At 38.0% G+C, this 12017-nt stretch overlaps 1 protein-coding gene across 6 annotated transcripts in view; it reads right to left on the reverse strand.

Annotated features, from left to right (window-relative positions):
- Window positions 1-1287: 1287 nt before the first annotated feature.
- Window positions 1288-12017, reverse strand: part of LOC127856856 (SH3 and PX domain-containing protein 2A-like) — a 168871-nt gene continuing 158141 nt past the window's right edge. For 5 of the 6 annotated variants that reach the window (XM_052393011.1, XM_052393010.1, XM_052393012.1 and 2 more), the window contains 5 exons: window positions 9167-9313; window positions 8507-8644; window positions 6716-6859; window positions 5282-5419; window positions 1288-4957 (listed from right to left, as the gene is read on the reverse strand). In XM_052393011.1, the coding sequence (XP_052248971.1) occupies window positions 2870-4957; window positions 5282-5419; window positions 6716-6859; window positions 8507-8644; window positions 9167-9313 (2655 nt within the window). In that variant the 3' untranslated portion in view covers window positions 1288-2869. The remainder of the gene's footprint in view (window positions 4958-5281; window positions 5420-6715; window positions 6860-8506; window positions 8645-9166; window positions 9314-12017) is intronic. The other variant, XR_008038213.1, reaches the window with a different exon arrangement.

Consider the following 12017-nt stretch of genomic DNA (forward strand, 5'->3'; position numbering starts at 1 on the left):
TACCAAATAAAACAGCCTTTGGGTTTTCCATTTTTGACAAGAAGATTGAAAAAAAACTGTCCCTATTCAATTATATGTATACTGTTAAATGGTGATCACTTGAGCATGGCAAGTTTTGACTCAAGGGGTTTGATTTGAACAAACTTTGTATGGTACTTCTAGATTTCTTGTTTGCCGTTTCTGACAAGATTTTCAAAGGTTGTCCATATTTAAGTCTATGAAAAACTGATAATTTTTCTGACATTGTCCGGTTTCAACCAAGGGGCCTGCTTTGAACAATCTTGGGATCACATTATGATGTTACATACATGTACTAAATAATGAAATATCTAAGCCATGCAGTTTCAAAGAATTTTGAAGTTTCTAAAACCCTTTTTTGGGCCCTGTGAACTAATTAATCAAGAACTGGACTCATATGCACACTATTTTATTGTTGATCACTCAAAGAACGTCCCTACGAAGTTTGGTTAAGATTCGCAAGAAGTTTATAGGGAGATGTCATTTAACAAAATGTTGACGGACCACAGCACACACATGTTTTGCTCATGTGAGCTAAACATTACCATCTGCTGAACAGATAATAACATGAGTCGGGTTCTGAGAAAACTGGGCATTATGTATGTGCGTTAAGTGTCGTCCCAGATTAGCCTGTGCAGTCTGCACAGGCTAGTCAGGGACAACACTTAACGCTTTTATGACATTTTTCATCTTAATGAAGTCTCTTCTTAGCAAAATCCAATTTAGGCGGAAAGTGTCATCCCAGATTAGCCTGTGCAGACTGCACAGGCTAATCTGGGATGACACTTTACGCACATGTATTAAGACCAGTTAACTCAGAACGCGACTCATGCTCGTGATATTGTAGACATGACCTTAAAAACAGAAAATTGTTGTACCCCACTTTTGTATGAATACTCGACTAGTGTGAGAAAAAATATTCCAAATTATTGAGAAGTGCAAGTCTGCACGCTGATTAATTTGATTGAAAGGTTTCTGGCTGCTAGCAGCAAATCCTTTTTGAGTGATGCAAAACGCAAATAACATATAAATGTATGTTTTGTTGCAAATGGGGTTGACAATTTAAATCGTCCAAAATATTAAAGTTCACATGTTGGATAATATACATGAAAAGTTAACACCCTCTGGCAGCAATGCTACTTTAGTTACGTGCTACACTATTAAAAAACCATGTTGTTTTTGTTTTTTCATAAAAAGGGGCGAGTTTAGAACTTTGTACAACTTTCACTTTTTCTTAAGAAATCGTTAAGAGACTACACAACACAAAAACATTCTGTAACATTTTATTAATACATGTATATTAACACACACATTCTAAACACATAAGCGTTTTAAAAATATCCACCCAAATAATACAAAGTTATCTGGTTTGTAAAGATTAAAAAAAGTATTAATGCTATACTGGCTGACAAGTACTAAAACCATAACACCAGTGTGTAAACAAGGGCTGTTTGTAAAACATGCATGCCCCCCATATGGGCTCTAAGTTGTAGTGACAGCCATTTTGTAAATATGTTTTTTGCCACTGTGACCTTGACCTTTGATCTAGTGACCTGAAAATCAATAGGGGTCATCTGCGAGTCATGATCAATGTACCTATGAAGTTTCATGATCCTAGCTATAAGCTTTCCTGAGTTATCATCAGGAAACCATTTTACTATTTCGGGTCACTGTGACCTTGACCTTTGACCTAGTGACCTGAAAATCAATAGGGGTCATCTGCCAGTCATGATCAATGTACCTTTGAAGTTTCATGATCCTAGGCATAAGCGTTCTTGAGTTATCAACCGGAAACCATTTTACTATTTCGGGTCACCGTGACCTTGACCGTTGACCTAGTGACCTGAAAATCAATAGGGGTCATCTGCTAGTCATGATCAATCTACCTATCAAGTTTCATGATCCTAGGCATAAGGGTTCTTGAATTATCCGGAAACCATTTTACTATTTCGGGTAACCGTGACCTTGACCTTTGACCTAGTGACCTCAAAATCAATTGGGGTCATCTGCTAGTCATGATCAATCTACCCATGAAGTTTCATGATCCTAGGCATAAGCGTTCTTGAATAATCATCCGGAAACCATTTTACTATTTCGGGTCACAGTGACCTTGACCTTTGACCTAGTGACCTCAAAATCAATAGGGGTCATCTGTGAGTCATGATCAATGTACCTATGAAGTTTCATGATCCTAGGCCTTAGCGTTCTTGAGTTATCGTCTGACAACCACCTGGTGGACGGACTGACCGACAGACCAACCGACAGACCGACATGAGCAAAGCAATATACCCCCTCTTCTTCGAAGGGAGGCATAATAAATGAACATTTTTTGGCATTATCATACAAAATAAAGCAGAACCTGTTAAATAAAACTAAACATCTGATAAAGTGTATTGAAAAACTAAACTATACTAATTTTAAATTAAACAACACATTTTAACATTCAGGTACTTTCAATTGGACTTTTAATAATGTAAGGATCGATATCCAATGTTTGACTAATAGAATATGGAATGTCTGAACACAATATACAAAAATGGGACGCTACAAAAGCATTGAAGTCTTTATTGCAAGGATTAATATATCATACAATTAAAGTACAACATAAAAATAGTGATTGTTAAATTAATTATAAAACAATATACAAAAATAGGTTTAAACATATTTGAAAGCCATAACAAAAATGCAATTTCCATATACAGATCTCGATTTTCTATTAGTGCGGAGACCGACTTAAAGATAATTCCACAATTTATTACCTTTACATTCATGATTCTTGGTATATTGCATCCGTCCCATACTGTCTGGTTACACTCCTTCACACACACACATATATTTAGGCTGGTACCCTTCATTCGCTGGTGATGTATGCCGTCGGCACCCAGCCGTCCCCGTTTGCCGTCTGCACGAAACACCATCCGTTGTCTGCGTCCTCCATGATCTGCACAACCTCCCCACTAAACACACTCAGTTCTCCATCATTCTCTGCCTGAAAATCGGAGCAAATCCTCAACTCTTTTTTCCCTTTCACAGAGCAGCCATCCTCTTCCATTGATTGTTCTTTGTTTCCCACATTTTGTACAGACGTAAGGCGACCCCCATCGATTGCTTGTCCTTTGTTTCCCACATTTTGTACAGACGTCACAGCAGACGCAACCGGCTCCAGGTAGGTCTCTGGCGCCCAGCCTTCGCTCCCCCTGCTTGACACTAACCACCAACCATTGGACGTGTCTAACAGCTCATAATGTTCGCCCACAACCAGCTGCATTTCTCCAGGGCTAGACCCATCATAGTTGGCAATCGCCATGTAAGTCAACTCCTTGGAGTCTCGTTTCACCACAGAATTATTATTCCGAACATCTGACACCTCAATTTTTGGTGTCTCAACTGTTTGTGCATTGCTTACATGTTCAGTTGGTGTGATATAATTGTTCTGTTCCCCCAGTCTATTTTTGAGGGCATTCAGAAAATACGATCCCACTTTTCCCTCATTTTCTGATGCTGTCTCGCTTGACACGTTCAAAAGAGGTTTGGACGCAGGTTTCAAGGGTACTGAAGGGCGTGGCTTACTGGATTCCAGTACTGGGGCATTGGGTGAAGGGGGAAGTGGTCGGGTTGAATACTTCTGTGGGTCGTATGTCTTTTTCCCTGCAGGGATCCCAGGTCTGGGTCTCTCCATAGCGTCCCCTTTTTTTGGAGTTGGAGGGGTGATAGGCCGAGCTGGTTTGCTGGTTGGTTTTAGTACTGCCTTTGCTGGTGAAATGTCTTTAGTATTGTTTGGGTCAGGTAGAGGATTAGATGCAGAAACATCACCAGCTTGTTGGCGTTTCTCAAACCTTGCCTTTAGAACATTTGCCAGATCGTTTTCTGATGCGGATGACACTTCATTTTCAACCAAATTTTCACAACTTCTACTGATTTGTATGTTTGACTTTGATATTGGAGTTTTAGTCCCAAATTCAGAAGATTTCACCCCAAATCCAGGAGGCTTTTTAGTCAGAACAGGAGGAGTTGGTTTTACTGAAGTATCTTGCCCTACAGATTCTCTTTTGGTTTCAAGCTTTGCTTTTAAAGCATCTGCTAACTGGGAAAAGTTAATTTGCGCCTGGTCTACCACACTATCGCTGTCTCGGGACAGGCCAGATTTCCTCCCAACTCCACTATCTTGAATTGCTGCAGATTGTCTTGCCACTTCTAAAACCGGTTTATTTATAGGTAAAGATGGTTTCAAACCTGCTGTTTTGTCTTCTCCATGTGGTTTCATTTTGGCAGGCAGAGGTGGTTTCACACCTGCTGATTTTTCTTCTACCTGTGGTTTCCGCTCTGCTGGGGGAGGGGCTGGTTTTACCCCTAAGGCTTGCCTTGAGGGTGCGGCCAGGGTGGCCACTTTCTGATCTCTGTTGGAGGATACTTGTGCGTTTGTTGGGGCACAGTCTTTTTGCGGCGGGGAAGACAAATTGGACTGTGGTTTAGCTGGAGGTACTGGTACAGGTTTTTGCTCTGATGTGTGCTTTACTGGAGGAGGGGGCGGTGGAGGCTGCATGCTCCGGTCCGGATGACTCTTGATAACAAGTTTACCGGATATGGACGACACTGGTCTCTCAGTAGGAGAAATGCTTCGGTCCGGAAGGCTCTTGACTCCAGGTTTACCAGATATGGATGACACTGGTCTCTCAGAAGGAGATATCAGCACTATCTTGGTGGCCTTGGAGACTACAGGCAGGACTGGTTGAGGTTTCACTCTGCCCGGACTAGGCTGGCTATCCGACTCCACATTAAGGAAGTCTTTCTTTGGAGGAGTGGGTGGGGACTTGTTACCCTTGCTCTGTATTTTAGACTTGAGGGCATTGGCTAGGCCCCCCAGAGTTTCCACTGCAGACAGGCGCCGGGAAGATGGGTCTTGGTCGGCAGCACTCTCTGCCGGCAGGCTGTTGGACTCCTGGAAAGAACATAAAACTTTAAGGATAGCAAAATGCGAGAAATATCTCATCTGAAGATGCATGGGAACGTAACACATATCAGATCATTAAGTGAAAAAAAAAAACATTTATAAAATTATGAATTAATTGGAAAAAACAACACGCATTTATGCATTTATAACAAACTACATGTAGCTAGAAGCATGGAATTGAGTTTGTTCTTTCAAAGGCTAAAATTTCCTAGTAATAATGTAGGTGGCTTATTTGAGTGTGACTTACTTCACAAGGCTCAAATACTGTTCATTACAGTATAAACTGCAAGCCAGTCTACCTTCTCTACATACCTGGATATTGCGTGCGGGTGAAGGAGCCCGTGGTTTGTCAGTGATGGGTGTGACCTCCTCAATGTATGTGGCCGGTGCCCAGCCCTCAGTCCCCTCGATACTGATGAACCACCAACCATTCTCACTCTTCTCAAGCACCTGTATACACGAAACCATACAGATTATAGACAGGCATTTATAGATCCACGTCCTTGTAAAACTGGATATGCATTTAAGGACGACACTTTTCACTTTTATGGAATTTTTCATAGAAAGGAAGTCACTTTTAAGCAACTATCCAGTGTAAGCATAAAGTATGGTCCCTGATGAGCCTCTGAACACACAATAATTTAGCCCAGTTTTCCAAGAACAAAGCTTTATTTTATGCTTTCCGGTGGTTTATAGAGAAAAATCAGTGAATTAAAACTGATAATTTCCCTGTTTCTAACATTAGAAATTATCAGTGAAAATCATCGATAATTTTCACTGTTTACTGTGAAATTACGTCATTTTTTTGACGAAATGACGTCATTATCCCAGCGAATTTTTTTAGGTTAAACTCTTTAACTATGTATATAAACTGTGAAAAAATCATAAAATAAAAAGAAAATTTGTAGGATTCACTCGTGATCCTAGAAAAAATATTTTTTCACTCGTGGCGCAATATCATTTTCTATGATCACTCGTGAATTAAAATCGATAATCCACTGAATCCAACAAATATCCTCTATATAATGTTGACTTTGTAGTGAAATAAAAACAAAAGCGCAAAAGGCTATAAAAGGCTCACCTGAGACCTACATTAAGTTTAAATTTCTTCCCATATCTGTCAAACAAATGTTCTGACCAAGAGTCATGAAGATTGGTCAAGAAAAAGCTGACAAATGATGACAAACAACAAACAAGAGCTCCGCGGTACAGACAGAGACATATGCCCCCCCCCCCCAATATGAACTAATTTCGCTAAGGGTCATCTACTGTCCAAAGCCAATGCACATATGAATTATCAAGACAATCGGTCGATTTGATGACGAGTTATTGATCAATAATGATTTTCACACTTACTGTGACAGTGACCTTTGGCCTAGTGACCCAAATTTAAATAGGGATCCTCTACTGTTTTAGGCTGATGCACATGGTAAGTATCAAGCCTATCGGTGAATCAGTTGACAAGTTATTGATCGGAAACGATTTCACACTAAGTGTGACAGTGACCTTGACCTTTGACCAAGTGACACCAATTTCAATAGGGGTCATCTACTGGCAAAGGCCATTGCACATGGGATGTATCAAGCCAATTGGTCAATCTGCTCACAAGAACAAATCGGAAACAAAAAAGTTGTCCCTGATTACACAAGTTTCCCAAGAGCAAGGCCTGAATAACATTAGTATGAAAATATATTTTGAACTGAATCAATATAATACATTACACCACCCTTATGCTTCACAGCTTACCTTTACAATCTGCCCCTGTTCAAAGCTGATGCCGTCACCTACAGGGTCTGAGAAGGGGGCTACCGTGATGTACTCTCTCAGCTCTGTGGGCTGTCTCTTCAACACTGGTCTCTCACTCTTTGGGTACACCCCGCCTGGGCTCGGCTGAAACAACAATAACGGGCTCATATATGCATAGATGCTAAAGGAACAATACAGGAGATGTTCAAAATTAATCACATACTGTACGTCTCTGGAGGTTTCATGTATAGGTCTGGAATATGTTTCATGTATAGGTCTGCACTATGTTACATTTATTAGTCTATTTAACATTTCATGTTATAGGTTTGGAAGATGTTTGGAAGATCTAAAGGTCTTGAATATGTTTCATGTATATGTCTGAATTATGTTCCATGCATAGGTCTGTAATATGTTTATTGTACAAGTCTGAAATACGTTTCATGTATATTATCTGTACTATGTTGCATGTATAGGTCTGTATTATGTTTCATGTATAGGTCTGTAATATTTTCTTGTATAAGTCTGAAATATGTTTCATGTATATATCTGTATTATATTGCATGTATAGGTCTGCATTATGTTTAGTGTATAGGTATTTAATATGTTTCATGTATAGGTATGCAGGGTTTATGTATAGGACAGTAAAATGTTTCGTGTATAGGTATGTATTATGTTTCATATATAGGTCTTAAATATGTTTCATGTATTAGTCTGTATTATATTTTGTGTAAAGGTCTGTATTATGTTTCATATAAAGGTCTTTATTATGTTTCATGTACAGGTCTGAACTGTGTTGCATGTATAGGTCTCAAATATATTTTATGTTTGGGTCAAGAATATACATTAAATGTTTATTTCTGTAATATGTTTCATGTATATGTGTGGTATACATTTTATGTATAATGGGGTAGGTAATGTTACATTAAAAATCTTAAACAAAATAAATAATGCTCATATGTAAAATATTTTAACAGTTATCATACAGAAATCTTGGCTTTAATAAAATGATCACAATGGTAGAAAACATGTGTTAATGGCTTTAATTACATGATTACAATGGTAGGAAACATGTTTTAATGGCTTAAATAATATGGTCACCATGGTAGCAAACATGTGTTAATGGCTTTAATAATACATGTATGATCACCATGGCAGCAAACATGTGTTATGGGTTTAATAATAGGATCACTGTGGTAGGAAACATGTGTTAATGGCTTTAATAATATGATAACCACGCTAGAAAACATGTGTTTAAGGCTTTAATAATATGATCACAATGGTAGCAAACATGTGTTAATGGCTTTAATAATATGATAACCATGGTAGAAAACATGTGTTAATGGCTTTAATAATATGATCACCATGGTAACAAACATGTTTTAATGGCTTGAATAATATGATCACCATGATAGGAAACATGTGTTAATGGCTTTAATAATATGATCACATTAGTAGGCGTAATGTGTTAATGGCTTTAATAATATGATCACATTAGTAGGCGTAATGTGTTAATGGCTTTAATAATATGATCACCATGGTAGCAAACATGTAACAAGAAGTGTTCTCAGCAGTAATTAATACATGGATGACCAAATGGATTAATATTCTAAATATGCCTTCAGAGACAAGTGTTGTTTTTTAACAAGATTTATTGTATACCACAATAACAGGTGAAACACATCAACCATAATTGACCAGACAGACATCATCAGTGAATCCAGTATTCCCTTCTACTTTGTACCGGGGGATATACTACCTATGTTACCTCTGAAATAGAGCCACATCCCTTACCCCGTTGGCAGGTCTGGGAGGCGGTCGTGAGGAGCCACATCTCTGCAGGGAGCGTGACTTGAGGTTCCTGATGCTCTCATACACCTCCTCCGTCTGGGCCGACCCACGCCGGTCATCCTTCAGTATCTGGCTCAGCTCCTGAAATGTACACATTAAATTTTATTGTGCGCACATATTACTCATTAAACAATTCCAATTGTAAAAGTTTCGCTTAACATTGTTAAGCTTGTGAAAGAAACCTGTCAAACAATTCCAAGTGTAAAAAGTTACCCATTCATTAAAAGCTCTTGTGAAAGTTGTACGCATTTAATAATATGGCATACAGATGTTGCACGTTAAATAATATACACATTAAAGATGGGCATAAAATTATACTGAGTGTGAAATTTCTTAGAACTGAAAATTCTTCCTGTATGCCCTTTACCACTAAGATAGGTATTTTCATGCATTTGTAGTAAATTAGAAAGTTAAATTTAATTAAAGACCTTTCTTACTAAATTCAAGTTTAAAAGGCTATATTTTCAAACCTTTAACTGATGAGCTGCAAACAGCATAATACCTGAACAGGCTGCGAGTTACTCGCAGGCTGTTCTGGTCAAATGCTGTTTGCACATAGCCATTTTCACTTTGCTTCTGAGTGGGAAAGGGTTAACCTCATACCTGTATGGTGTAGATCTTGTCCTCATCAGGGACAGCATAATCGTCATCAAAGGTGTCGTCATGGTAGATGTACTCCTCCGTAGGGTCCTGGTCTGTGGTTGCCGGGGCCAGTGTAGAGCTAATAATGGAGGAGGGAGGTCTGTCACCCTGAGGTTGAAACAAAACACTATGGTCAGCAATTTGAGCCGATTAGCTGTGTTCTGCATTAACTGGGCTTAAATGCATGTGCTTAAAGTGTCATCACAGATTAGCCTGTGAAGTTTGTATAGGCGACGGCACATACTAATCAGTGACGAAACTTTCCATTTTGCATTGTATTTTTTGTTGGCAATCTCTCTTCTGAGCAAAAATCCAGTTTAGGGGGGAAAGTGTTGTCTCTGATTAGCATGTTCAGTCACCTGGTCAGACTTCACAGGCTAATCTGGGACAACACTTTATGCATGTGCATTGAGCCCCCTTTTCAAACAACAATACTTAATTGTATGTGTGTTTATTAAACATACTGGTTACATTGATGCATGATTTGTACAATTAAAAACCTCTACAAATATAACAGATATATATTTTAAACAACTGCGGTCTCCGTTACATGGATGCCTTAAGCTCCACCTGATATTTCATAAAACAATATACAGTAGATTTCGCTTAAATGAATAGCCCATTTGTCACGTCCGAATATTCAATTATCCAGAGTATTCAGTTATGCGGAATCAGTTATATTTCCAATGTTATCACTAACCGGGTGTAATCCTCCTGGAAATTGTGCTTTTCATGCATAATCAAAACATCGTTTCGACACGTAACGCGTTTAAAAAAATATAATATTGGAATTTACAGGTAATATTGAATCCATTATAAATATAATATAAATGTTTTGTTAAATTCTTAAATGAGCAAATTTTGTAATCCAAAACACACTTTCTATCCTTAAATAAAACGTCCACATGTATTTCCTTTGCCCCCAACAAAAAGCTAGCGAAAACCATGCAGCAATGTGCAATGTCACGCCATACGGTGCATGTAATGATTTTTCCCATTTTCATTTTATTGCTTACCCAACGCTTACGCTAGCAACATCTATTGCTCATGTATTGTCCTGGTAAAAAGCGCCAAAAATTAGCGTGGGTGTATATACAATGTCGAAGGAAAACTTTGTAGCGTGGAGAATGCAGTATCTTTGACGTTACGCTCTTTCAGATAGTTTAGTATTGAAACAGATAATGTACTGTGTACTGATTTACTGGAAAATCTGGTCAATACTGGATTTAATTTTGGTTATTGTGAAAACATGATCAGCAGTGTTAAGACTGCAATGTTTTGACTAATGTGCGCGTTTTCGATTTTTCGACATCATGTTTAGATATGATTTACTGTGACCCATTTGTGTAGGTTTATATACATGAACTGAGAATATAGTGTAACATTCCATCACCTATTGCAAACTGTCGAGCAAGACTTGTCAACAGTTGGTTTCTAAACAGCAACACACTCTTTAATTGTTTCTAAGCGACAACAAACTGTTGAAGTGTGTTACTCGACAGTTTGCATTCGAAAGTTTGCACCTGACTGCACACCGGAGACTCCAGTGTTTGCATTGTACTTGCTCGCATACTACACCTGTTAGTCACGTGACGCTTGACAGACGCTGCATCCATGCATGGTGTGAAATGAAAAAAAAGGCAGTCAATTGAGCATGTCTGTCAAAACCGTCGATACGATGCGTATCCTTGGAGATTTATGACTTTCTTTGCTGGATTATAGTGTGGATTATAGTGTGCAATAGAAAATTGGCTATTCAATTAACCGAAATACGCCATATTTCCTATCAGAATATGTGGAGTTTTTACAACGGGAAGAGATGCAAATGGTTTGGTGTTTTCAATTTCTATTCAATCAACCAAATTATTCGATTATCCGATATTCAATTAAGTGGAATCTACTGTACTTTTTAATTGTATAAAAAAAAGATATAAAATAACATTTTTTGGTATAAAATAACATTTTTATGGAATAAATTTATTAAAAATGATTCATGAAAAGCCCAAACTTTTAATTCTGAATTAAGTTAGACAGGTGTCTATATCTTAGGGATTCTCCCACAACCAAGCAGCTTTTGTGATGTATGTTTTATAATAAATGTGTCTTCTGATCTTGCTTTTAACCTGGAATCTTTTTTGAAAAAGGCTGAGATTTCAGCAAATGTTTTGATAAAGTTCCATGCCGTTTTGGCAAAAACAGGTGACTTCTAAAGTGTTAACAAGGTTTCACAATAGCCAGATAAGGAAAACTGCCCCACCCTCTTAAAGCCATGTTTTTTTAAATGTACACATCTATTTTAAAACAAGGCAGAGATATCATTATAATAAATGTTTTGTGCAAGTTTCAAGATGATTAGACAAAAAATGTGATTTCTAGATTGTTAACAAGGTTTCACTATAGAAATTAAAGAAAAAATGCCCCACCCACCGGCAGCCATTCAACAGACCCGAAGAATTTTTAAACTCGACTGAGTTATCATTATAAAAAATGTTCTGATCAAGTTCCATGGAGATCGGACAAAAATGTGAATTCTAGATTGTTATGACCTAACTAGATCCAGTTTCGAAGCATGCCGCACAATTTACAACACTTGACGGAAAAAAGGCAATCACATAAGCTCACCATGAGCACATTTTATAAGGTGAGCTGAAAATACTACAAAATACCAAATTGTACCAATTCACAGTTTGTTATATATGAATATAAAATTTCATCATCATAGCAGTCATATTTTCTACTTATAGGCGACACATCCTAAAAGTATCCTAAAAGTATTTTTTTGCTTTAAAAGGGCCATTCCTCGGCTAAGGGT

The sequence above is a fragment of the Dreissena polymorpha genome, chromosome 14 (assembly GCF_020536995.1).
Source record: "Dreissena polymorpha isolate Duluth1 chromosome 14, UMN_Dpol_1.0, whole genome shotgun sequence".
NCBI classification, from domain to species: domain Eukaryota; kingdom Metazoa; phylum Mollusca; class Bivalvia; order Myida; family Dreissenidae; genus Dreissena; species Dreissena polymorpha.